General features: G+C 43.9%; 1 protein-coding gene across 3 annotated transcripts in view; it reads left to right on the top strand.

Moving 5' to 3' along the window:
• Positions 1–27,641, top strand: part of ZNF827 (zinc finger protein 827) — a 178,900-nt gene that overhangs the window by 44,112 nt on the left and 107,147 nt on the right. For all 3 annotated transcript variants that reach the window (XM_029235163.1, XM_029235161.1, XM_029235162.1), the window contains 3 exons: positions 4,301–4,473; positions 9,941–10,421; positions 27,220–27,453. In XM_029235163.1, the coding sequence (XP_029090996.1) occupies positions 4,301–4,473; positions 9,941–10,421; positions 27,220–27,453 (888 nt within the window). The remainder of the gene's footprint in view (positions 1–4,300; positions 4,474–9,940; positions 10,422–27,219; positions 27,454–27,641) is intronic.

Genomic DNA, 27,641 nt, shown 5'->3' with positions numbered 1-27,641 from the left:
TCCAGGAATAATCTGCCATGTTGGGCCAAGCCCTGAGCTACATATTTCTCATGTGATGTCAATTGTTTAAATTTACATCTGCTTGGGGGCTTCCCTGGTGGCGCAGTGGTTAAGAATCCGCCTGCCAATGCAGGGGACACGGGTTCGAGCCCTGGTCCGGGAAGATCCCACATGCCGCGGAGCAAGTAAGCCCGTGTGCCACAACTACTGAGCCCTTGCGCCGCAACTACTGAAGCCCGTGAGCCCTCGAGCCTGTGCTCTGCAACAAGAGAAGCCATCGCATTGAGAAGCCCGCTCACTGCAACAAAGAGTAGCCCCCACTCGCCGCAACTAGAGAAAGCCCGCGCGCAGCAACGAAGACCCAGCACAGCCAAAAATAAATAAATAAATTTTTAAAAATTTACATCTGCTGTGGTGGTAAGCGTTCTGCTTTGGAGGGAAGAGTTCATTGTCACTACTATTCTTACCATAGCTACTACAGATAGCCTCCATTTACTGCATGACAGGCCTTTTACACACATTTAGTATTGCTTTTTATTCCAATAATATTATTGCTTATAAAGAGAAAATGTTTTCTCCAAGGGAGCAAATTAGCAGCTATCCATCCCACCAGGTCTAGTAGCATTTGGTGGAATTTAGTTTTGTTTGCAGTGGTACTAACTAGTGGTGTATCTGGGGGAAGTTGTTCATCGGACAGTTGTAAACGAGGTAAAATTATGAACACTTCAATCCTGTTGCCTCGAGAATGTGTGGTTCATTCTGAGGAAGTGGTCCTATTTCCTTAGGCTCGAAATTTGAGTGAAATTTACAGCTATCAGTTCCTTGAAAATATTTTGGCATACAAAATAGAGTCCATCCTTACTTCGCCTTTCTCTAAAGTAGTTAACAACATCGTATACGTGTGGAGGGCATCCTACTAAAATATGAATTTTTTTAATAAATAAAAATGCAAATATTACCAGGGGAAGTTACTGGCCAATTTTTAAACTCGATCTTTGTATTCTGGTTACTTTTACCATTGGCTTCTGTCTTCCTTTCCTGCAGCGATCAGTTAAAAGTGGCAAATCGTTACAGTAGTGTAGCTATTTGACCACATATCTTGCTGTTAGTTTCTCTTCAGTATGAGTATTTGAATTCTTTTTTCCCAGTCAATCCAAGGACACCCTAATTTGTGCACGATGCATATATATTTTGATATTAATTAAAGCTCAGGAAGCATAGCTCCCAAATAAAATATATTTATATGAAATATGAATATGCAGGGTTCAATGTAGTGTATGTAGTCTGTGATCCATTTGCCATGTCGAATAGGTGATTAGGGTAGGGGCTGGGAGGGCATCAGAAAAAATAGGAAGCCTATAGATCACGTTAGGCAAAGCAAGTTGTCTGGGGGAAGCCAGCAGTGTTCCTCTTGTCAGTAAATGGCCTTTGATGGCCTTCCCATGATGTGCCAGGAAATCTCAGGTCAGTGGAGGACATCTCAGTTTTTCTCTCCTCTCCCAGACAATCGTGTAAAATTAGGCCATTTAGGGTTTAGACGGTAGGAAATACTTCCTGAAGATGGGAATTAGTGGAAGCCTACTTTGATGTTCTTACAACCGCAAGTAGACATCGTCATCATTTTCCCCCCCTCTGGCTTATGACACTAATCTCACCTAGGGGCCTGATTCAGTCTTTTCTCTCAAATCTGTTGTTCAACATGCCATCTTTGTGATCAGGATATCAGAGTGGAGGGAATGACAATGCAGGATAGAAAATGAGAGGCCGAATTAGGGATAGGTCAGGAGAGGTCAGCAGAGGCAACCCACAATGAGACACAGCAGGAAAGCCCGTGTGGGTTTATAAAAAGCGTGTTTATAGGCCTCTGCAAAGTGTGTTTTTCCTAGAGTAAAAGGAAATCCTCAGTCCCCACCCCATCCCCCAATCAAAAAAAGGAAATACTTGTGATGGAACACATCACAAGGAGAATTTCCAGACTTGAAGGGTATATTTTCAGGTAGAGGATTCTCTTTCCAGGTGCTTGGTTGAGCTAACCAATATTGCTTACACCTGTAAAAACGGCATCTTGGGAGTGCCCCGACTTTATTCCAGAACTCTTCCGATTCCATCCATTTTAAGTGGCTCTTTGCATGTGGAGATTCAGTTGACTCCATGAATACATTATATGATTATTTTAAAGTTTACACTTGGGAATATTTCCTTTTAAAATTATGAAAGTGATGTGTATATTAAAAAATTCAAATGGTACAGACGAATATACAATGAAAACAAAAGTTTCCCGCCATGACCCCTTCCCTTTAATCCACAGTCCTTTAAAATGAACTGCTTAATGTTTTCCTGGGTACGCTTCTAGACAATTCTCATACAAATAAAATGTCATTTTTTAAAAATAAGATATCATTTTTTGGTTTCATTTATTCATCCCATTCTTCCTATTCCCCTCTTTTTTTTCTTTTTGTGCTCAAGTATTTAAAAGCAAATCCCAGACCTCATATTCATTTGCTTGTAAATATTTACATATATATAAGGACTTTAAAAACAAATAGCCTCGATAACTATTACAACATTTAAGAGGATCAACGATTGCTACATGATATCATGGAACACCCGGGCTATAATCAGTATTTTCTTAATTATCTCAAAAGTGTCTTTTTATAATGCTTTGTTCAAATCAGGAGCAAAATAAACTTCACACCTTGCGTTTGCTTTATATGTCTCTTAAGTGTCTTTTCATCTATAACCTCTTCCCTCCTTAAAATGCCAGTTACTTGTTGAAGAAACTGGGTCATCTGTCCTACAGAATGTCCCACATTCTGAATTTGTCTGATTCTATCCCTCTTGGTGTGTTTAACATTTCTGAAAAACAACCTGTATTTCCAGTAAATTTACTAGTTATGTAGAAGCTTGATTAAATATTTTGTAAGACTATTTCATAGATGGATTATCAGAGGGCACACAATGTCTGTCCCATTTTTAGTGATGTTGAGATTAATGGTTTTAGGTGTTGTCAGCTTGATTCATCCTTTAGAAAGTCCCCTACCAACCTTTCACCTAATGGTCTGAGAAGCAATTGATTCCCATTTTTTAGAAAATAAAAATAGAATCTCCCTAGATACATAGTTTCAATTCTTGCTTTATCCACTAAGTGTAACATCTTGGACATGTTTCTATATTAGCATCTATAGATCTAGTTCATTTAAAAAAATGGTTTCTCATGTTTTATTTCATGGGCGTATTACAACTTATTTAATCAGTTTGGAAGCGTTCCTGATTCCTCATGATTAAGAACAGACAGTCTGAGTCCTTAACTCTACTCGTTTTCCTATATCCCTAAATCGCAGAGACTAGTGTGGCCCTGAGCAGTATAAGTTGATAGACTAGCTGTGTAGCAACACAGTGTCACAATAGACACCCTCCCCTTGGGGGCTGGTGGAGGAGAGAGTGATCTCAGCTTTCCTTGGAGGAAGTAGTTGGTTTGTTGGATTTCCTGAAAAATGGAAGCATTGGCAGCTGCCCGGTTGTAGCTCTTCCCAAAGTGAGTAGTGGGGCCCAGTCTCTGTGCAGAGGGGGGCAGTGCATCTTAGTGGCCACCCGAGGGACAGAAACAAGAGGGTGACAACCCCTGACCTTAAGACCCCCTGATGGCCAAATTGGGAGCAGCATCTACTGAAGCCGAAACTAAACAAGTCAGCAGTAGGAGCCTGAAATTTGTCTCCACTGGAGCTGGGCTTGTGAGGTTTATGACGGTTGTTTGGTTTTCACTGTGGTGTTGCTCTCCGTCCCACTTGACTTGTCTTTATTTCTTACCCTTTTCCAAGTTCAGGGATTCAGATGTGAACTTGAGTCTGGCAGTTTCCTTCAGAAAACAAAGGCTCTGAAGCCAGTCTTCTCTGGGCTGAGCTGGGACAGATGCCCTCTGAAGCGTGGGATGGCCTCTGGAAGCAGGGCTTTCCCCAGGCAGGTTGATCGGATTCTAAAAACTGGAACCCAGATGGAAGTATTGAGATGAACGTGGGTTTCTACCTGAAGAAAAGCAGTAATAAAGCTTCCTCATGGATATAAAGTCTTGGAATGGCAAAAAACAAAAGAAAACGAAGCAAAAACAACCCCCCCAAAACCCCACAGAACCCCAAAACCCAAAAAACCAAAACCAAAAATACCCCAAAACCGAACAAAAAACCCCCTCAAGCCCCCCAGTTCCTTGTTAGTGTTCTTTATAGAGCAATGCATGTGAATTAGCGCTGGACGCAATGTGCCTGTTTGTTTTCCTTAATTTTCCTGTCTTTCTCCTTCTTCCAAGCTTCAGAAGAGGAAAGCGGAAAACCTTTCCAGTGCCCCATATGTGGTTTGGTTATAAAAAGGAAGAGTTACTGGAAGCGGCACATGGTGATTCACACGGGTTTAAAAAGCCATCAGTGTCCGCTCTGTCCATTCCGGTGTGCTCGCAAGGACAATCTCAAATCCCACATGAAGGTAAGCCACCTGCGGATGGGCCTCACGGAGAGGCAGGCACAGCCCGGGCCCTTGCACAAATCCATGCCCAGAGCTCCGTGTTGAAAGGTAGATTGCAATGCAAATGAAGCACATTGAAAAGGATCTTGTAAAGGATTTCATTATAAGCGTCTTCAAGTCCATCCGACAACCCAGAACTTAAAGCAGAGAGCAGCTTCAGTATCCAAACGTAGTGTAGAACCACCCTTTCCTATTGGGAAGCAACAGCCTAACTGGCCTTGCACGGTGATGCATTTTGGGGCACTAGGAGGAAAAGCTGGGGAAGAGCAAGAAGCAGGGAAAGACGGGTTCAGGAAGGATTGCTGGACCTGCCCCCCTTCCTGGAAGGAATGCCCTTTTCTGCTGTTGCTTTGCCATCCAGCTTACACACCCAGAGACATCTTACAGGGAGCGTGAGGACATTGAAAGACACCTGGGCTTTAACTTTCACCCTGTGGGAGGCTTGAGCGCCACTCCTGACAAGACTGAGTCCCCTTGAGGCTGACAGTGTTTGAGCCGTCATAATTCCCAGGATCACACTTAGCAAACATCTAAAGACATTGTTTTCAGTGTCCTATTAGGAGCAACTGGGGGGCTTGTGCCTGTAATGAGCATATAGGGAATTGACTAGACTATGTGTCACTCTTATGTGAGCTGGGGGGAAACTTGGTCATCCAGCAGTCTTTTTAGCAGACCCTATTAATGCTAAGGAATGCAAAGGGGAAACCCAAGAGATCAAAAAAGTATGGCTTCTGAATTTGACAGGCTTGCCTTTAAATCTTATTGTATAACTTACTAGCTAAGTGGTGAGCAAATGAGTCTTTAGACTTAATTTTCTCATCTGTTAAATGGGAATGATTATGTTCATCTGGAAGGGATATCATTAATATTTAAGGAGGTATTAGCAAAGTATCTGACACAGAAGTGTTCAGTGGTGGTTATTTCATTTCAATAGCTATTGTTGAACACCTTAATAATAATAACCATCATTTTCACTGATGTTTGCAATATCGTCTCACTGTTGACATTACTTATAAAGTGTTTACTTTCCTGCCGTAAGAAGTAGAGCATGTGTACATAATAGAGGTATTTGCTTTTTTCAAAATGTTGCAGTCTTATCCTTCTGAATAGATCAGTAATCACTGTTTAGAATTGTGGATCTAAAAATGTATGATCAGACAGAACCTCTACTGACTTTAGGAAATTGCTTGGAAAATTAAAAAAATAAATTAAAGCCATGATATAATTTGTTTTCTACCATTTGCCTTTGTCTCCAGGGAGTAGCAGGCCCTTCATTTTCAGAATCCATTTAACCAGGGGTTCTGGTTGGTTGAATTTTACTGAGCTGACTCAGTGTTTTACTTGCATCCCTCTCATCCTCTGTCAACTCTTCCCAGCGTAAAATCTTGTATTTTACACCTGCAAAGTGGATTTCATTAGCAGGATGAGCCTTCCAAAGAAATGCCTTTAAAACTAAAATTTGTTTTTGTTACCGTGTCCTACTCTGTGTTTAGAAATCAGTTCTGGCAAATTTAAAGCTTCAGTGAGCAGAAAACTTGCATCTGGCCTGACACCTTGTAAGCCTGTTTTCAGCTCAGGGTCACTTAAAACAACCTATTTATAAACCCATGGGAAAAAAAAAAAAAAGCTGGGTTTTCAATAGCAAGAACTACTGACCCTGAAACTACAGGGAGATGAGTTGGGTGCCTTGATGATACAGACCGTCAGCCATGACAGCATTGCAGACGAGAGCAGCCAGGGCTCTGTGGGTCGTGGGGTCTTAGAATGCTTTCAGAACAAATCAATAACCAGTACAATAAAGCAGTGGTGTGAAATGACTACTTTATTCAAACTCACGGTGTCCTAACCTGTTGAGCTTTTGAGGAGGGGAGTGTGAGAGGGGCTTATGCAAGTTTAATTTCATCAGATGGTGTCCGCTTTCTTTTCTGTTCTCCACCTCACTTATGGGCCCGTGTTTTTTGCTTTGATCAAAGAATTCATGATTTAATTTTGATGAGGCATACTTTCATTTTGGTAGATTTTGAAAACATAGTCTACAGAGAAACATAATAGCTGTGGCCTTAGGAATACGTATTCTTTGCTCTGTGCACCAGAGGCTACAAGATGGATAGATTTTCTACAACAAGTCCTACCTCAGAAGTAGGGGCAGTATAGCCTATAGATTAAGATCTCAAACTGCGTGGTAAAAAAAAACACACCTCAGTTAGAATCTCGGTTCCATGACTTTCAGTAGCTGCGGAGTTTTGGGTGAATCATTTAACCTCTCCAAGGCTCCGTTTCCGCTCGTGGAGATAATAATCATACAATCTAGCTCACGGACTTGTTATAAGGGTTAAATGAGATAACGGATATAAAGCACTTAATATGATGCCCAGCATGGAGAAACACTCAATAAATACAGCTACTGTAGTAATTATTATCCGAAAGCCATCTGAATATATATTTACATTTAGAAATAAGTCGATGACATGGCATGAAAGAATTACTCTAAATTTTATTGCTTTTCTCTCTTCATGACATAGCTTTCGTGTTGAGAATTTAGAAAATACTGATAAAAAGAATCTGAAACTGGCCCTTAATCCCATCACGCAGAAATAACCATTATCATCCTAATCTTCTATATTGATTACATAAAGCTACTTAAGGAAGAACGGGATGCTACTTTATTTGTTCAACAACTACAGTACTTACTGGGTTCAGGCACTGTACAATTTTCTGAAAGCCTGCCTTTCCTCCTCCATATATCACGCAAATGTTTTTATGGCTTGCTGCGGAAGGAGCTTGTAAATGCCTCCAGCTTCCTCGGGGTTATCTTAGATTTCCATTAAGTCTTTTACAACTTTCCTGGATGAGCGAGCGTACAGGAATTAAATGCGGAATTCATAAGCTAAAATTGAACAGAGAAGGTGAGGAGGGCTGAGATCGGGAACATGGGTGAAGAAACGGCAAGAAATAGGCAAGGATCAGGGCGCCGACTTTTTCTAGTCTCAGGCCTGCCAGCTAAGGAGCTGACTCCTAGGTAAGCCCCCTCGCAGCCTGCCTTGTCCCCTCAGTGAGGTGGAGATATTTCCCGAAGTGTCCTCGTGTTTGTCCAGCTGCTACCAGGAGGTAGACCCAGTGATGCAACAGCCCTTATACTTCCCACCTCTTGGGGTGGTGACATGCTCTCTCTGTGAAGGATGACCTGCAGAAAGCAGGTCTCTATGGGACCTGGAAAGAATGACACGCTTTAGTCAAGTGTTTCTTGACAGTAGCCGACCAAGAGGGGTTTTTAAGCCGATGTTGGGCTAAAGAGAGTACAGATGATCCCTTTCTGTCGGGAGAGCAGGGGAGAGCCTTCCCTCCAAGGCCAAATGCGAGCTCTCGCCCCTCCGGGAAGGTCTAGCTCTAATAAAATTCTAAGTGTGACCGTCAACACTTCATCCACTGTTTTTCTTTTCAACGGTCACTCATTTTTCTGCCACTAAATACAGCCAGGCCAGTATCAGGTGGAAGAGGAACCGCATACAGGACTTGGGCACAGACGCTTTTGAATCCAGGGCTCCGTGTTTGATTTTAGAACATGGGCTCTGTCCTTTTCCTTTTTCCAGAAGCTGCTTCCGGAGCTTCTGTTCTTGGATTAGCTCCTGTCCTCTCCCGGGGCAATAGATGTCAGGACACTCCTGAAATGGAATCTGCCCCACCGCACTGCTCCCAGGGACGCCGGAAGCTTTCAGCCTCATGACCTTTGCCACCTGGTTCCGGGGCGAGCTGTGGCTGGCACCTGTCAGGGTCCCCTGGGGCTGTGACCTGAGGCCCCCCCAAGGTGCTTGCTCCTGTGTGAACTGGTTGGAGGAGAGGGTGGGGAATCTTCCCGATTCTGTGAGTGAGAAAGTAAATGAATTGCTCCGCTCCAGAGCGAAGTCCCTTTGTTGCTAAAGAACAGAGACGGTTAACAGCTGGTGACAAAGAGTGTGTGTCCCCCCCATTCCAGCCCCTCCCGAGGTTGCAGAGGGGAAGCCTTTTAATGAGCAAGGCTTTGCTGTAACTGAATTTAAGTGTATACGGTTATCTCTGTGGAGAAATTCAGGCTTTGGGGGACCCAGAATCTCTTCTGTTGTTTTTTTCAAAAAGCCACAGTGGGGTGCTGTAGCGACAGGATCTCACCATTAACTTTTAATTTCTTTGCTTTGGTTGGTCACTCAACATTATTTAAAAGTATGTTTTGGCTGGTGAATAATGCTTTTGGATTGCACTCAGAACGCATAAACGGCTGTAGTAAAACTTGCACTCTTGGAAAGGAAGCCCCCGCAGAGGGGCCAGGTGGCCCAGTGGATTAAGGAATCTTTAACCTTTAACCTTCCTTAGACCTGGATTCAAATCCTGCCTAGATCACCTCTCAAAGATGAGAGGTCGGTTTGACTTGGGTTTTGAATTCCAACCACTCGTTTGTCCAAAATCACACAACTCCCCAAATCTCTTGGCCCAAATCTCCACCATTGGCAGTTTCTACTCAAGGGAGGGCCAGTCCTGAAATAGCAGGGTGGAGCAGGTCAGCCCTGAAGTACATTGGCAGAGATGAATGGGGAAGTTACAAGCTTATGAGCACCTGCCAGCTCCAAGCCTCGCTCGGGCCAATGCAATGATTTCCTCACTTTTTCAAGCACTAAATTTGATTGTGACGGGAAGTAAGAAAAAGGTTTCTAGCCATTTTTACAGGTACTGTGCAGGCAAGGCTGGAACTGTGTTTAAAAGTCTGCATTCTTTCATTGCAGACAGAACCACGTTTGGAAACACTGGTCCCATCTTGCTGAGACAGCTTGGTGGGCATCAGCCCCTGGTTTTTGTCCCCCTCTGCTTCCTTTATATGTCATTTTGCTCTAGCCATGTGCTTTGGGGGTCTCAGTTTCTCTGTCTATGAAATGGGAATACCCTGGAGGCATTATTTTCCACATTCTTAATTACCTAGAGAAGCATTTTTGAAAATGGAAATTATGTTTGCAAAACGTAACTAACTCTCTGGGTGGTAATAATTGGGTCCCTGCAGTGTATTTATATTACTTGACAGGTTACCTCTATTGACCCCCAACTAGTAAGTATGTAAGTTCAAATTGTGCTGGGTTTATAATGTTTTCTCTGAAGACATCAACCGAGATGGGATGGCTAGAATATTAGGAGGACTCTACCCCAGACGGCCTCCACTGGCAGACAGCACCCTCAGTCGTGAGTATGGCTCTACTAATGGATTCTTAACCTGCGTGGACCTGCTTTATGTTTAGGGATGGCCCTCACGACCTGAAGCACATAACGAAGTGCTCCTCTAGCGATGAGATTCCCTGGGCCGGCCCTCTGTACCGCGAGGAAATTGTTGCTGAGTGGCGCGGATGTTCAGCAGGGCGTTTTCCATCAGCACACAGTGGCTAGCTCACTCTTCTTGCTTCTCCGCCAGGTTCATCAGCACCAGGACCGGGGAGAGACCTTTCAGTGCCAGCTCTGCCCTTTCACTTCCTCCCGTCACTTCAGCCTGAAACTCCACATGCGTTGCCATCAGCACTTCCTGAGGACAGAAGCCAAGGTGAAGGAGGAGATCCCAGACCCCGATGTCAAGGGATCTCCCCACCTCAGTGACAGTGCCTGCCTGGGGCAGCAAAGGGAAGGAGGAGGGACAGAGCTAGTGGGGACCATGATGACGTCCAGCACTCCAGAGAGGACTAGCCAGGGTGGGGCTGGCGTCTCGCCTTTGCTGGTGAAGGAGGAGCCCAAGGAAGATAATGGCCTGCCAACCTCCTTTACTCTGAATGCTACCGACAGGCCGGCCAACCACACGAAGCTGAGAGAGCCCTCCGAGTATGCAGGCAACAGTGCGTCCGCATTGTTCAGCCAGGACATCTCTGTTAAGATGGCGTCTGATTTTCTCATGAAGCTGTCAGGTACTTGAAGAGGGTTGTCCTCTCTCTCTCTCTCTCCTCTATCCCTCTACCAGTATTCTCATCTATAAAATGAGCTGGTAGGACTAAGTGATTTCAAGATCGCTTGAGATTCCAGTTGTCTGCACGCTCATACATTTTCTCCTTGAGACTTGTTTTTTGCAGTCCTTTGGAAGTAGGCACGGCTGTGGTTTGGGTCCAAAAACAACAGGGATTGTTGATTTCTTTCTGGTTTTCCACCTGTATGAGTTCTTGTTGTGGGGGACAGGCCACAGCGTGAGCCAGGTTGGTGACAGTTCTTTGTGTGACCTTGAGTCATTTTAACTTGTCTCTCCGTTGGGTTCTTTAAAGTGCTTGTATGGGTCATCTTGCTTTTCAAGTTCTTTATTGCCTTGATTTAAAAGATTTTTAAAGGACATGTACACAGAGACTACTATTAGGAATTATAGAGTTTTAAAATTTGAGCAACTGATAAAATTATCTTTAAATTTTGTTTTTTCTAATGGAAAGTTCTTTTATTGTGGTAAAATATACCTAACATGAAATGTATCATTTTAACCATTTTTAAGTATACAGTTCTTTGGCATTAAGTACATTCACATTGTTGTATAATCATCACCACCATCCATCTCTGGAACTTCTTCATCCTCCCAAACTGAAACCTTGTACCCATTAACCAAGAATTCCCCATTCCACCCTCCCCTCTGCCCCTGGTAACCATTATTCTATTTTCTGTCTCTATGAACATAAGTACTCCAGGTACCTCATGTAAAGTGTAATTTTAAAAAAAAATTTTTTTTTAGACATTCTTTTGCAACTGCCCCAGTGCCTTTTAGAAAAAAGTTGGAGTATGTTTTCAAAACTTATTACTAATTGATATCACTTTCACCATCAAATTATGCATGATGTTTCTTTTAGTTTTTTTCTTTTTTTCCCCTCAATTCCTTAAGTTGTGGAGTTGAATGAGGGGGTGTAGAGATGCTGAGGGAGTGCTGTTTTTCCTGACGTTTTGGAATGAGAAAACATGTTGTGGGTCTGTGCTGCTACCCATTATATTTTTTAATGTCTTATTTTAAATTTTAAAAGAGATGTGGAGGGTGGGGAAAGGTCGGCTGAGAATTGGTTCTATCTTTCAGTGAAGATGGCAGTCCCCAGGATGATTTCCAAATGCCATTTCAGCTCTTTGGAGATTGACAATACCCTTTTAAATGGAGAATAATTGGTCACCACCTTCCTTTAAATGGACTGTGAGTTGCATTTCACTAAATGTCATCGCCAGGTGAATTCGAGGTTCTGCTTCACTCTGAAGTCCCTTTGCTCAGTGACACTTCAGTCAGGTCTTCTGGAATGTCCCCATCACCCCAGGTCTTTGCCCCTCAGGAGTGCACAACGCTGGTTGGGAGAAATGAGGAAAGGCAGGGGATGGAAATGAGGCACCGCAGAAAGAACTGAGATGGAAATGTTACAGGGAGGCATCCCACCCCGCAAGATGAGTGAGCTCGTCCTACACCGGAAATGATCGGGTGTCAGGAATTCAACCGTGGCAGTGAAGAACGGTCTTCCCTTGTCTTCTCTTGTATCCCAACCTAGGGGGACGTGTGATCTTTGAGACTCTGCTTTTTGTATTTAAACATTTTTGAAAATGTGGGGGAAATTCAGGCTTCTGGTTTTCCTTTCGCCGCTGATCCTTTAGTTTTCACTTCTGGGAGATCTCTGGTTCTTCTTTGATGGTCTCTCCCACCAATGTCAGAGCAAAAGGGGCTCCTTTTCTGGGCTCTTCTAGCACTTTCCCAAGGAATGCAGTAGCATATTCACTTAGCATAGCTTAGAAACAAACGGGGACATTTCCTTACTTAGCAGACAGGGGAAACTCAGTATGGGGTTAGTAACTCTTAGGAAGAGGGTACTCCCTTTACTCCAGGACTCCAGAAAGTTTTTAATCCTGAGGAAGGTGAGGGGGGTGGAGGAAGGTTTGATGGTACACAATTCCTGCTGAGCTCAGCTGTGAGTGCCCAGCATCAGGCTGTAATTATCCCCAGACCCAGCCTCAGGGAGCACAAGATAAGGCCTGTGGCTTCTGGGAGCCAGGCTTGCAAACAGGAAAAACACAAGAGGAGAAGCCAGTCGGTAGGTTGGGGTGAAAAACTGTGCACCCAGGCCTTATACTGTGATCTGTTTTCTCAGTCGGCTATTGACGGGGACTTGTTTACGGGTTTGGCAGTCGCAGTATTTACTGACTGATCAGTTGGCATAAGAAAACAGATAACAAATGCACGCTGTTTATGCAAAAGGCCCGCGCAGCTATTTTATGGTGGCTTACTAGAGGTCCTGAAACTTGACTTGTGTGCACTGTTACCTAGCAACCTGTTATAAAGTCACCGGGGAGTGAGATGCATTGGTAATTTTTTTGTGTGTGTGCATATTTGGATGTAAATGTAAACTTGGTGACAGTGGCAACGCAGCCCACGGGAAAAGGAAAGGAATACATTTTCCGGAGGTGGGGAGGCATTATTTATTTATTTTTCTTCCACTCACTCTCTAGTTGGTCAGCCTCTAGAATTGATAGCTCCCGTCATTGTGGTTTTCTACCTGGCTGTGTCTGTGACTGTGATCCCGGGACCAAAAGGCCAGATCCCGGGGAGCTGTGCCTGAGTTTCTAGCTCTTTCCCTTATCAGATGTCGGGTTAGCATCAGGCCTTGTCCCTAGGCATCATAACGGCGCCATTGTTCTTGCCATGAATTTTTGAGCTGGGCTCTGTGTGTGCACCTGCTGGGACTCTAGGGTGCAGCTGTTTGTGGACACGGGGGCTGGGAGTCTCTGTGCCAGCCACATCACAGTCTGCAGAACCGGAGCACAGTGGCAAATTCAAGCGTGTCCATACCTTCTTGTTTCCAAAAGAGAGATGGAAAACACTTGATTCTTTCTTGCTTGGTGATTAAGGGGAGTCTTTCTTGCTCCCACTGGATTAAAAATCACTGGTGGAATCCTCTTTTTTTTTTTTTAAACCTTATAAATGTGTAAAGGATACTTACTATTTTTTTTAAATTTATTTTATTTATTTATGGCTGCGTTGGGTCTTTGTTGCTGTGTGCAGACTTTCTCTAGTTGCGGCGAGAGGGGGCTACTCTTCGTTGCGGTGCGCGGGCTTCTCATTGCGGTGGCTTCTCTTGCTGAGGAGCAGAGGCTCTAGGTGCACAGGCTTCAGTCGTTGTGGCGCGCGGGCTCTAGAGCGCAGGCTCAGTAGTTGTGGCGCACGGGCTTAGTTGCTCCACAGCATGTAGGATCTTCCCAGCAGAGGGCTCGAACCCTTGTCCCCTGCATTGGCAGGCAGATTCTTAACCACTGCGCCACCAGGGAAGCCCTGGAATCCTCTTTTAAAAGGACTCTAAATCCTTCCCTCCCTACCCCCGTTTTGAGGTTTCCTAGTGTCTGTGATTGTGAAATCATACCCCTTCCCTGAACCGTCTACTCTTCTTCTGCCTGAGCCCACACTTAACATTCCTTCGTCCTTCAAGATTAGCCTTGTTCCCTAGGACCAAGGCTTTCCAGGCTCAGCACCATAATTGATTCAGGGAAGAGGATGGGACAGTCCCTGCTGCTGGCTTTCTGGGCTGTTGGAAAAGATAATTTTGCAAACTCTGCTCCAAGTTTCAGCCTAGGAGGCAGGCCTTTGAGGGCTGCAGCCCTGCATATTTGCATCGATCTTTCTTGAGAGCCAAAAGGCAGATGCAGACTGTCGCATGTCAGGGCAAGGGATTCAGTAGCCGGGTGACTGGGGCTATGCAGGGGAGAGGAGATTAAATTCCTACTGTTTCTGTGCCTTCTCTCCTTTATCCAGTAGCAGTTCTCACCTTGACTGACATTAGACTTACCTGGGGAGTTTTTTTTTTTTTTAAATGCCAGGGTCCAACCCCACTGCCAGAAATTATGATTCAGTTGGTCTAGGATAGGACCTAGACCTAGACATTGGTGTTTTCTTTTTCTTTCCTTTTTTTGGCCACACAGCGTGGCATGCGGGATCTTAGTTCCCCAACTGGGGATTGAACCTGCGCCCCCTGCAGTGAAAGTCTTAACCACTGGACGGCCAGGGAAGTCCTAGACATTGGTGTTTTCTTTAAAATCCTCAAACGATTCTAAAATGCAGCCAGGACTAAGGACCACTGATGTGGAAGATAAATTTGGTACCTGTTTTTGTGTTTGTTGTTTTTTCAGTACACCTATAGCTTTTCAGTGCAACTCTCTTCCCTCACTTTCTATCCAAGACCATGAAAAGGGCCTGGTGGTTTGGGATGGGTCTGAGGCATTCACTATAGGTCAAGGTTAACATGAACTGGAGGCCTGGGTGAGTCATGGTCATTGAGCCCCATGTTTTCCCTCGTGGAGCCACATGACAGGAGAATTAAAAGAAGCATCTTGATGTTCTCCAGTTAGAACTAGAAAGTCTCAAGACTCATCTAGAACATCTAGGAGCTGGGAGTACCATCATTAGACGCCTGATTAAAAGTTGCCTGCTGTGGGCTTACATCACTTCTCTTTCTGAAAACTACACTTTTCAAGATATCACATTTAAATCTAACTCTCCAAATTAGAACCAAGCAGTTGACAGAAACTTGGCACCTCAGTTGTTGGCTGGGAATATCTTTTTATCTTTTTGTACTTGGTTTTTTGAAAATAAAAGATACAAGTCATTTCAACTATTTTTAGTTTGGAAACTGGCCAAAAAAAGTTATCCTGTCTCCCATATTCTATTAATTTCATAAAATTGGGGCCGAAACATCTTAACCATGAGAGGTGGACTTCGGAAAACAGTGACTTGCAAATGGGTCCAAGCTGAATTGTTTCGAATGTGTTAGGAGCTCAGTGGTAAAATGGCAAAGGTTCTCTTGAATACACGAAGGGGAGCTGGTGAATGTTTGTGTTGTATCTTGCGGTTTCCCGTGGGCCCTTGTTCTGCCACCTCCATCTCTTTCCCATAATGTTATGCATCTGTAGTTACAATACGGTTTGTCTGTAAAGGGCAGCTCCTTATCCTGTGATACCTTTGTTTGTGCTGCTGAAGAAGGAGGGGGCCGGGAGATGCCCGTTAACTAGGCATCCTTATTACCGAGTGGCTCTGATTGGCTTTCTGTCAAACATCTTAGCATCCATCTACCAAGGAAGTGCCAGCCTTCTGCCATTCATGCCCTCAGGCTTTAGTGCCATTAGCTGGGGCCCTCCCCACGCCTAAGTGTGCCTTCCCTCAGTGGGTTTATTTTTGGCAGTCTTCCTCTGTATCTTCAGTTTGGCCCTTTTTTAACCCTGCCTGACTTTTCTCATGATGGGCACTCACTGATCACTTGACTAAAATTCCTGGTGTCAGAAGCCACATTGTGGGCCCTCATGTGTGCAGGCAGCCCGAATGTCCTATTGAAATCCTGGATTTTACCGAACTTGGTGGGTGATTCGTATGAGAGGGAGAGTGTGACTCTTTCCTGTTTTTCAGTGACTTGCCACTCCATGGGATGAGGGCTGATCTGAGTCACAGAAGGGAGCAGGTGGCGTAACAAGAAAGTGGGACCTGGAGTTACACACTCACGTGCTCAGGCCTCCAGGGATGGAGACTTTGTGACACTGACTCATTGTTTATGATTTTTCCTTAACAATCACTTACATGGTGCCTGCTCCTTGCTATTTAACCCGTTTGAACTTCATAACAACCCGAGAGGAAGATACTGTTGGTATTCCCATTGTACAGATGAAAACAGAGAGGTTAAGAAACTTGCCCACATTTACACAGCTAATAATGGTGGGACTGGGATTCTAATCCAGGCAGCCAGACTCCAGCATCCCCTCCCCCAAATCACAAAGTAAGGAAGTGGTGAAACTGGAGGTTGGCTCTGTTCTCTGCCCTTGTTTTTGTAGAGTCAGAGTCCCCAGCAAGGGAGCCATTCTCTGAACGTCGTATGTTAGATGCCACCGAAAGTTGTGCTAATACTTGTGGGCTTTTCAGGCATTGTTTAGTGCAGATAAAGTAGTAAGAGTAAAGCCAGTTACAGTGTGTCTTCAATGGCTCGTAACAAGCATGTAGTTGAGGAAACCAAGACTGGAAGTCAGTAGTGTTAGAAGGGTTGCCACTGGAATCCAGACGTTTCTTTCCTCACCGTGCTGGATAGAGCTCATCTCATTCCAGAATTGTCCGCACAGTAGTTGTTTACCTTGATAGACTCTTGGGAAAATTGTTCAAACTCTGTGTTTCTGCACAACTGAATCCAGGTCATTTTCTTCCTTCCCTCAGAAGTACATTTTCTTCCACTCACTACTGTTGTTACTGTTGTTACAACTTCTACTATTGTTATCCTGAGCCTTACCTTATTACTAATCAGATGGGTTTCCAGTGAGCCAGGGGTGGTGCCAACAGCTTGATGTAATTTCTCAGTTAACCCTCCCAACAGCCCTGTTAATGTTAAACCTATTTTATAGATGAGGAAGCTGAGGCTTGGTAGGTTTTGGCGACCGAGGGATAGAGCAGAGATTCAGCGCTGCCTAACCACTTAATAAGCTATTACCTAATTTTTTTTTTTTTTTTTTTGTCAATTGAGTGAACTGTCTTTTGACCTCCGTCTGCTTCACTGTTTATTTTCCTTGGCTTCAAACCATGACATCGTTTATAATGCATGCTAATTCAGTCACTAATCTGGTTAAATTTTTGTGTGTCTTCAAAATACACCCACAATCCATCCCTCGAGGGCGGCCTTTCCTGGCCCACCAGCTCCCTCCCGGATGCTTCCTCCACCCCAGGACCCTCCCTCCCCTCCGCCAGGCCTCCAAGGCGTTAATGGACTCTTCTGATACCTCTGGGATCAGGTTGTGCCCCTGCCTGGCTTCCTTCTCCTGAGTAGGAAGAAAAATGCTGAGTCCTCACCAGCTGGTACTCACTCCCCCTGCCCCCCATTTCCATTTACCTGCCTTCCCTCATGTTCCAGGAGTCCGGTCACTGGAACCATGGAGTTCCATAAATCTTCCTCCTGTTAGGTAAAATGGGGGAGGGGGGGTTCTAAAAAGAATTAATAATGTTATTAAAACCGAAATAACTAGGGACTTCCCTGGAGGTGCAGTGGCTAGGACTCTGCGCTCCCACTGCAGACGGTACAGGTTCGATCTCTGGTCCGGGAACTAAGTAAGATCCCTCATGCTGTGCGGTGTGGCCCAAAGAAACCCCACAAAATAACTAGTTTAATGCATCTCTGACCCCCAGTGGTTCTGTATCTTCGTAGAGAATTTCTAGCAACACTGCGTCTTATTGCTGTGATATCCACCCCTACTGCCTGCTCCAATGATACTTAGAATCTTAACATCCAAGTTGATCCTTGCATTACTGCTTGTGTCTTAGCCTTGCCTCTTCAACTATGTTTCAGATTGCTAAGGGGGGGGAGGGGCAGCGGCAGGGGATGACGTTTCCTTTATAATGTCTTTGTATCATCCACAATGTATTCCATGGTAGATGATAAGAAAGGTATTCCATTAGTCATATATACTCTGGGAGGCAGGTTTTCAGAGGTTGTGGTATTACTTCACTTAAAAAAGATTTAAAGGGCTTCCCTGGTAGTGCAGTGGTTGAGAATCTGCCTGCCAATGCAGGGGACATGGGTTCGAGCTCTGGTCTGGGAAGATCCCACATGCCGCGGAGCAACTGGGCCCGTGAGCCGCAACTGCTGAGCCTGCGCGTCTGGAGCCTGTGCTCCGCAACAAGAGAGGCCGCGATAGTGAGAGGCCCGCGCACCGCGATGAAGAGTGGCCCCCGCTTGCCGCAACTAGAGAAAGTCCTCGCACAGAAACGAAGACCCAACACAGCCAAAAATAAATAAATAAAGATTTAACTTAAAAAAAAAAATGATTTACAAAGTCACAACCAGCTCCTAGTGCCATAAAGAGTACGGAAGAAAGAGGTGGTCCATGGGAAGAAAACAGGCCGTTCAAAGGGAGCCTCAAAGGGTGTGAGCACCTTGGCGTTGGCCGGGACCTCAGCTTCTGGGGCCAAATCTAGGAACTAGAGTCGGTCACACAGGGAGTTAAGTAACAAACCGGTCCACAGTTTAGCAGCTCAACACAATAGCCATTTACTTAGCTTACGAGTTTGGGGATTGGCAGTTGGGCATGGCTGACCGGTGTGCTTTTTCTGGCCTCTCCTGGGCTGACTCATCCATCTGCAGCACCTTGCCAGGTTGCCAGGGCATGGCTGGTCTAGGTGGGTCCCAGCTGGGAGGGCTTCTCTCTGTCCCCCAGGGTGTCCCATCCTTCAGTGTGTTAGCCTGGGCTCACCCACATGGCAGCTGGCTTCCAAAGGAGAGAGCAGAAGTGCTCCAGGAGGCTGGGCTCAAAGCTGGTCCAGCGGCATCACTTCCACCACCTTCCAGTGACCAAATCCAGCCACTTCAACCCAGATTCAAAGGGTGGGATAATCTGCTCCACCTCTTGATGGGAAGAGCCGTGCAGTCACATGGCAAAAGGGGTGGGTTTGCAGGCAGAAGGGATCATGAGGACCATTTTGCAGTCTCCTTGCAACGCCCAGAGTTCTTCAGACTCACTGGGTGTTCCACAAAGACAAAAACACATTAAAATACCAGTGTATGAACCAGAATGTCAGTATAGTCATTTAAAATGACAAGTGTCACAATCAAGAGCAGATGTCATTTGGGGCAGATGGTCACCGACTTCCCTGAAGAGTGTTGGAAATATACGATCCAATCTTTAGGTTTTCTTTTTTTCCAGTCTCAAGTCACCTCAAGCTGTTCTTACATGCAAATCACTCCACGGCTGTTCCTACAGCTCATTCTTTGAATGTGTTAATAGCGTGAATTTAAAATGCAGTTTTCTCTCCCATCTCCTCCCGGCTAGAGGCTTGATCGGTTTTCCAGGACTGGTCCTTCCTGCTTTTGACAAGGGAGATATCCTGTCTGTTAAGTGGATTTCAGCAGATAGCTGCTCTTGCTTATTATGTGCGGCTTCTAGTAGTTTCGTTCACGGAGAAAAGCCTTATTTATTTATTTTAAAGTTCGGTGGCGCTCCTTATTGTTATTACCCTCCCTGCTCCAAAGGCTCTTCTGTTTTCCCTTTGTCGCTATGTCTATAATCTCAGTAGCTGTCACAGGGGACCTGCGCGGCCCTGGTCTGCAGACATAGACACTGAAGTGTGACCGAGGATTAGCTCAGGTGGGGATGAAAGATATAATGAAATATAATGAGAAATATAAGATGGTTAAAACTCCGCTAAACACTAAATATAAAACTACTTAAGGCCAATTAAGTAGTTTACCTTATGAGAGAGCAAGGTTTGAAAAGATTTAGCTAATGTTTTAAACTTTCTATTTGAATATAATATGCTTCACTGTTGTTAATTATTATTTAATGAAATCTCGGCTTTCCTTATGATTTCCGAAGGCAATTTATTTTCTTCTCACCCAAAGTGCATCAAGTTGTCAAAAAAATCCCAGGTCCCCAGACGGATCATACATCCTTACATACACTTACAAGGGAACTTGGGTAGTTATAACAGCCCTGGTTTGTAATCTGGAGAGTTGAGCTCTGATTCTGAGTCTATCATGAATGAGCTGTGTGGTTTTAAAAAGGTCATATCCTTCTCTGAGACTGTGTTTTCTTATTGTAAAATAAGGGAGTGGAAAACAGTAATGGTTTTCATTTTGTTTGTTGGTTTTCAAACATTAAACCCATTTTTTTGCAAACAAAATCTTAAGGGCAGACTCAATATACAAAACACGAAGAATATGTAGTTTAATGTATTTTTAAATTTAACTTTAGTTTTTAGGTTCTCATGTATTATATTTATTTATTTTAAAAGTCCAGCGATTAGAAAAAAGTTGCTAAGTGATACTCCCACACACACGAAATTAGTGTTATGTTACGGTGAGGTCTTACAGCAGTATAAGTATCTAGTGTATTTCTAAACTTATTTTGCTGATTGCAGCTTCAAGAAATACCATTTACACAGGGACATTGTGGCAAATGAGATAAGATTTTAAACAATTCACCTCGTAATCTCAGGATCCCTTTAATTAAATGTATTCAGCTGCTTGAAAGAAGAGTACAATAATAAAAAGTTTTTGCTTCAAAGTTGACAACATTTAGCAATTGCCCTTATTCCTTATCATAATAAAGACCAGACAGAAGCACCCCAAACTTTCAGCATATACTAAAGCCATCGATAATTCTATTTTAGCTACTTGGTTATCACTCAGTTAACCGTTATTTGGAAGTTTATTTAATCTTGCTAGTTTCAGATTCTTCACCTACAAGATGGAGATAATGATAGTAACTACTTCAGAGGGTCGTTGAGAGGATCCGATAAATTAATCCAAGGAAACAGCATACTCCCTGGCCCATATGAAGTGGGCAGAACCAAATATGTGTATATCTACATATTTCTGTGTGGCTGTTAGCCACGATCAGAAGCTTCACCAAAGCAGATACACTTGAAACTACCCTGGCACCTAATTTAAGGCAGTGGTCCTCAACCAGAGGCGTGCTCAGGGGAGAGTAAGGCAATGTCTAGAGAAACTTTTGTTTCCACGACTGGGAAGTGCTATTGACACCTAGTAGCTAGAGACCAGGGATGCTGCTAAGCGTCCTACCGTTTGCAGGACGGTCACCCACAGCAAATTACCCAGCCTAGAATGTCAGTGGTGCTGAGGTTGAGAAAGCCTGATTTGAGGCATACCTATAGACCTTAGTCGTACCATAATTGTACAGTTTTAACATGCACAGGCCTGAAGTTTTGGAAAGATTAGTGTATAGCCAAGCACTTCCTTATTAATGACACATTACTAGAACTCTGCCACTCCTAAGAGGCAGGGAGAAATGCATCACAAGTGATACACAAAACTGAATTAACTTGTTAACTCAAGTTAACCCATCAGTGGTTTCCAGTGAGTTGACATTTTATGTATAACAGAGCTGAGGGTCCACATTTTAAAATTTTAAATTAGTTTCAATAATTTTAAAAGCTTAAATTGGAAACCGACATTTATTGGAACCCCAGAAGCTTATCCTAGGGTTGGTTCCTTGGGACACTGTTTGAAAACCACCAAATCTGCGGTCCGTTCCAGGTCCAAGGGTCCTTGGCTCTGCTTTAGGGGGAGCTAGTAAGTAAAATTCTCAATGGCCTAGCTTTTTCATGTACCAGTTCAGCAGACTCTGAACTGAAAGAGAGCTCGGTCTTATTAAACTCAAGGAAAGTGTCGTTTCCCTTCCCCAGAGGAAACAGACAAAGCAGAACAGTGACAGTCACGTCGCAGTCCCTTCTTTCTCTTCCACCCTCTTAGATCTTCATAAAATTCTTCCCTACCAGAAAACATGCCTTTCCTTCAGGTTACACGCCACCCTTCCTCATTTCTCATTCACGATACTTAGTTCACACCGTATCACTTCTGCCCAGAGCCCACAGTGCAACTGCTTGAGTTAGTTTCCTTCTTAAAGGTGCTTGGACTATCTTGGAGAGAAAGGAGAACGCTTGGGTGCATTTTCAGCCAGAAGCCCTGAAGTCCAGTGTCTCTGATTTGGAGAAGTCAGTCTGTTAACCTCTTGGGACCTTAGTTCCTTCACCTGCAAGATGAAGGTAGTAACAATGCCTGTCTCCTGTGGTTGATGGAAGGATCAATTCCTGTATAACTATTCAAATGCTAGTTGTGTGCGTTATTGAAACAAATAATGGTCTTTAAGGAAGTTATACAGCATTGTCCTGGGGGTGGGGATGAGGGGGGCTTAGACAGAATCTCGAAGTGTACTGAGGACACCTCGCCGGAAAGACGGTTCCTTTCACAACTCATTAATGCTGGCCTATTAGAATTAGAAACTTGGAATCATTTTTATCCCAGTGGCTTTCCCGTTCCTTTCCCATATTAGCCTTTGTCTTGAATCCTTTCTAAATCCTGATTTAGAAAAAGCTGATTTGTTTCCTTTCACTGGCAGCCCAACTCCATCGAGCACATGAACTTACAGATGTACATAATTTTTAATCATAATTTTCTCAGGTTGCAAAATGTTTGAACAGTGAGAGAAGGGACCTCTTGGTTAGTGGGACTTCCTCACTGAGTTAAGTGGAGTGTCTGGAAGCTTGACGATACATAAACGGAAGTCAAGGTACTTGCTGTGAAAAGTCCTTTACAAACTGAATTCCATATGTGCACAGATCTTCTTGTTAGTGGTAAGAATGAAGTAAAGACCAGGCAGTGAGTCATAAATTACTGCTTTTCTCTTAGCGATTTCCCCAAAGAGAAAACAACTTTAGTTTCACCTTTCCCTGTAGAAAAACAATTTTTTAAATTAAGATAATAAAAAAATGATGGCAATTATGCAGTCATATTAATTTTAAAATATAGGGCTTTATGTACTATTCTTAGTGTAAATATTTCTGATAATTGAAAAAAAGCAGGGTAGCCTTCTTATTGCTAGTTTTACATCATCTATTTAGATCCAAATGTTTGGAAACTAAAACTTGGACAAATGAGTGTTTCCCAGGTATTTTTTGATATGTCATTAGCCATATTTACATTTCCCTAGCACATTACTAGTTTTATGCCATTCTTGACATTGTCAGAATGAAAACCAGGTATGAAGTACCTTGCAAATTTATAAGACAGCAACATACAGCTTGCCTATTATTTTTTAAAAGTGTCTTATTACAGTTCTGTTAAATCTGGGTTGTACTAATAATGCCAAATATCTTTTTTTTTTTTCTTAAGTCTTATGTAGCACATATTCTGACTAATGCTCCCAGAAGCTACTTACATCTTCAGAGAGCATTGGCTTCATGGTTGCCCTCTCCAGCAGTTAGGATTTGCTTCTAGGGCCTCAGTAGTTTCTTATCTCTTTCCTAGGCTCACCTTAGAATTTTTTAAAGTTTCAAAAATAAAAGATGCAAGCCTGAAGCATTTTTAAAAATATATAACCATTCACTTTATATTGTTCCTACCCAAAGAATCAAAATTAAAGACTTAATAGACAGCACACCATTTTTTTTATTATTATTTTTTTAACTTTTCTTTATTTTTTGGCTGCGTTGGGTCTTAGTTGCAGCATGGGGGATCTTTCGTTGCGGCGCACAGGCGTCTCTCTAGTTTTCTCTAGCAGGTTTTCTCTCTCTAGTTATGGCGCACAAGTTCCAGAGAGCGTGGGCTCTGTAGTTTGTGGCATGCAGGCTCTCTAGTTGAGGCACACGAGCTCAGTAGTTGTGGTACGTGAGCATAGTTGCCCCGCAGCATGTGGGATCTTGGTTCCTCGACCAGGGATGGAACCTGTGTCCCTGCATTGGAAGGCAGATTCTTTACCACTGCACCGCCACGGAAGTCCCCGACAGCACACCATTTAATTACTCTATCGTGAATAACTTAGGATGCTCTTGGAAAGGGTTTTGTGAAGGATTCTGGAAGAAAGGCTTAGGGTGAGAGAAGCTTTAGGAGGTGGACAGCAACGACTCCCTCCCTCTGGAAGTGGTTGAAAGGGGAGAAATGTGCTAGATAAACAGAATCCTCTTGGGAGCTACCTTCTGTAGAGGTCCAAAGTACATGCTTGAAGATTGCTCTAGAGACTGTCCTTGTTCCCTTGGGCTCAGATGCCAATGGCACTGTCCCCAGAGGGCTAGATTTTCAGCACTTTCCTTGAGATTTTTCTGGGTTCCTCCTTTAGTAATGCCAGAGTCCAAGTGATCATTCAGAAACACCTCAGTAAGCGCTGTGGTGTAGTAGCAGAGCTTTTAACTTTATCTGGAAGGTCTTATCCCCAATCTCATGATCAGACTTGAGGAAAGCACCTCCGATTGCCTTTGGTGGAATATTTTGGGATTCGTAGCTTTTGTTTACCACAGGTAATAATGGAGTGCCAACAGATGTCACTGATTTGTGACCAGCCTATTTTATTTATTCAACAAATATATGTTGAGCTCCTGCTACGTGCCAGGCCCAGTTCTAGGCACTCAAGATACATCAGCGTTAAAACAGAGATTATTGCCTTCATGAAGCCTACCTTTGAGTTGAAGGAATAGACCATAAATTGTTAACATAATAAATAAGAAAATTATGTAGTATGGATTAGTCTTTGGGGCTGCCATAGCGAAATACCACAGACTGGGTGGCTTAAACAATAGAAATGTATTTCTCACCGTTCTGGAGGCTGGAGGTCCAAGGTGAAGGTGCTGACAGGTTTGGTTTCTCCTGAGGCCTCTCCTTGGCTTGAAGATGGCTTCCTTCTTGCTCTGTCCCCACATGGTCTTTCCTCTGTGTTTGCACATCCTCTGTGTCTCTCTTATTCTCAGGACACCAGTCATATTGGATTAGGGCCACACCCTAATGGCCTCGTTTAACTGAATTTTCTCCCTATCTCCAAATACAGTCCCAGTGAGGGTTAGGGCTTCAACATTTGTATTTGGGGAGGTGGGGCAGACACAATTCAATCCATAACAGGATGTTGTCTGGTGATAAGTATTTTGGATAAAAAGGAAAATTATGGACTTCCCTGGTGGTCCAGTGGTTAAGACTTTGCCTTCCAATGCAGGGGACATAGGTTCGATCCCTGGTCAGGGAACTGAGATCCCCACATGTTGAAGGGCAACTAAGACATGCACCACAACTACTGAGGCCACGTGCTCTGGAGCCACGTGGCACACCTAGAGAGCCTACGCTCGGCATCGAAAGACCCCGCATGCCGCAACAAAGACCCGACGCAACCAAATAAATAAATGAATAAATATTAAAAAAAAAAAAAAAAAAGGAAAATTAGAGTAGGGTAAGAGAGTTTGGGGGACTGCAGGTACTGTGGGGTGGGTGTTGCAGTTTTGATCAGGATGGTTGTGGTCTTCATTGAGAAGGTGGTATTTTAGCAAAGACTTGAAGGTCAAGTTCCATTCAGGTGTTCTTATAACACAGGGACCAGAGATGGAGGAGTGGCGTAGTGGAGCTAGGCAGGGGACACCGGGTGGGCGGCCTGTGCATGTGGGTTCTAGTCTCAGCTCTTCATCTTTTTGATAGTAAAACTTCCAAGTGTCACTTTAGCCCTCTGGGGTCCAGTTCCCAAATATGCTGGTCTGTGTGAACTTGTGACTCCAGCAGGGATATTCTTAGAAGGGCGTAAGGTATAAAGAAAGGACTTTGTGCCTCTGTATTGGCTGGAGGTAGATGGTGGGCAGGGGGTTGATAGGCGTACCCTTTGGGGCTTTATTTTCATCCTTTTTGTCGTTGTTGTTGTTAAGCAAGAGTGGGCTTAAGGCTCATTCTTTTTTTTTTTTATAAATTTATTTATTTATTTTTATTTGTTTATTTTTGGCTGCATTGGGTCTCTGTTGCTGTGCGCGGGCTTTTCTCTAGTTGCAGCGAGTGCGGGCTACTCTTCATTGCGGTACGCGGGCTTCTCGTTGTGGTGGCTTCTCTTGTTGCGGAGCACGGGCTCTAGGCGTGGGAGCTTCAGTAGTTGCGACGTGAGGGCTCAGTAGTTGTGGCTCGTGGGCTCTAGGGCGCAGGCTCAGTAGTTGTGGCGCGCGGGCTTAGTTGCTCCGTGGCATGTGGGATCTTCCCGGACCAGGGCTCGAACCCTTGTCCCCTGCCTTGGCAGGCGGATTCTTAACCACTGCACCACCAGGGAAGCCCAAGGCTCATTCTAAGAAGCTTTTCTAAGAACTCCATGTTAGGATGAGATCTTGTTTCTTAAAATACCAGCACACCTAAATTAACCAAGTTAAAGGTCCTACTATGTGGCCCTTTAAAGGGGCAAAGATGGCTGTGAAAGTGACAAGCGGGAAAAGCGGCTGCTAGTCTTCCTTCTTGGTTTTTCCCAAGAAAGACCAGGAAGTAGTATGTAGCTCAGTGAGTGAAGGCCTGGTAAGGTGTAGCCAAGCCACAGAAAGAATCTATCCCCTAATAGGCCAGTTAGCTCTGCCCTGACCACACACTCCACACCAGCCAACCATGCTAGAAATGGAAAAAGGACATTAGTGGAAAAACTGGTGAAATCTGAATAAAATCTGGATCTTAGATCATAGTAATGTGAATTTCTTCATTCTGACAAATGCTCCGTGGTGTTACGTAAGGTGTTAACTTTAGGGACCACTGAGTAAAGGATGTATGGGAACTCCCTGACCCCTCTTTGCAACCTCTCTGCAAATCTAAAATTATTCCAAAATAAAATTGTTTTCTCTTAAAAATGTCCATTGTGGACTCGGAGATAACTTGGGCTACAGATAGTAACCAGAAAGACAATGCCAAGTGCATGCCCCGCTGTTTGTGGGACAGTGGCATCAGCTTATAATAAGGCAAAAGTGTTATATCTCCATTCTGAGCTTTTCTCTTTGGCAAATTCTCCATCCTCACCTGACCATCGCATTCTAGGTTTTTGCTTTGGTTTTTGCCTCTGACTCATGTTTATATTCAATATTTTATGGCAGAATAACTGTCTGAAAGCATTATTCTATAATAGGATTAGGTAGGGAGAGTGCTAATAGGTCAGAGAGGCAGCAGCATATACAGGAAAGAAGACACTGGAAACCAAAGAGAAAATGCCCAAACACTTTGTAGAGGCAGCACTTCCTAAAATATGATAGGTTCCGAAGATTCAGAAGCCCGCACTCTTCTAAGTCCCACGCTCATGGAGTGACTTGTATTTTTGTGCTCAGGGCTCAGCCTATTTTGATTGGGTTGTGGTCCCTCCTGTGTTAGCAAGATATGATCATGCATTACATACTTCATTAAGTTGGGAACAGCTAAGAGTGGGACTGGCCTTTCATACAGGTATATGTGTGTAATCCTTTTCTTCTTTTGACAGCTGCAAATCAGAAGGAGCCCATGAATCTTAATTTTAAAGTGAAAGAGGAGCCTAAGGAAGAGGAGGCTCTAAGTGCCACGTTGCCTCGGTCCAACTATGTGTTCAGCCCCGAGTCTGAAGTGCCAGCCCCGAGCATCTCTGAGGACACACTTAAGCCCCAGGAAGCAAAGGGCAACGTACTAAGGCGGGATATGTCAGTCAAAGCAGCATCTGAACTTCTCATGAAACTATCAGGTACTTGATTTCTTCTAAAATATTCACATTCTGATACCATCACTTGCAAGCCACCTGGGCTGCTTCCTGCATGGGTTATAATTAGCCCGATGACGGCAATATCACATTATTGCAGTGAATTCAGGAATGATTGGATTACTTGGCTAAAATTCCTGTGTTGTGTGTGAGTTTGTTTGCGGATGTTAGCC

Source organism: Monodon monoceros, unplaced genomic scaffold, assembly GCF_005190385.1.
Source record: "Monodon monoceros isolate NGI ecotype Baffin Bay Population unplaced genomic scaffold, NGI_Narwhal_1 Super_Scaffold_20, whole genome shotgun sequence".
Classification (NCBI taxonomy): Eukaryota; Metazoa; Chordata; class Mammalia; order Artiodactyla; family Monodontidae; genus Monodon; species Monodon monoceros.
The sequence above is the reverse complement of the archived record's forward strand: the minus strand, read 5'-3'. Positions and strand labels throughout refer to the sequence as shown.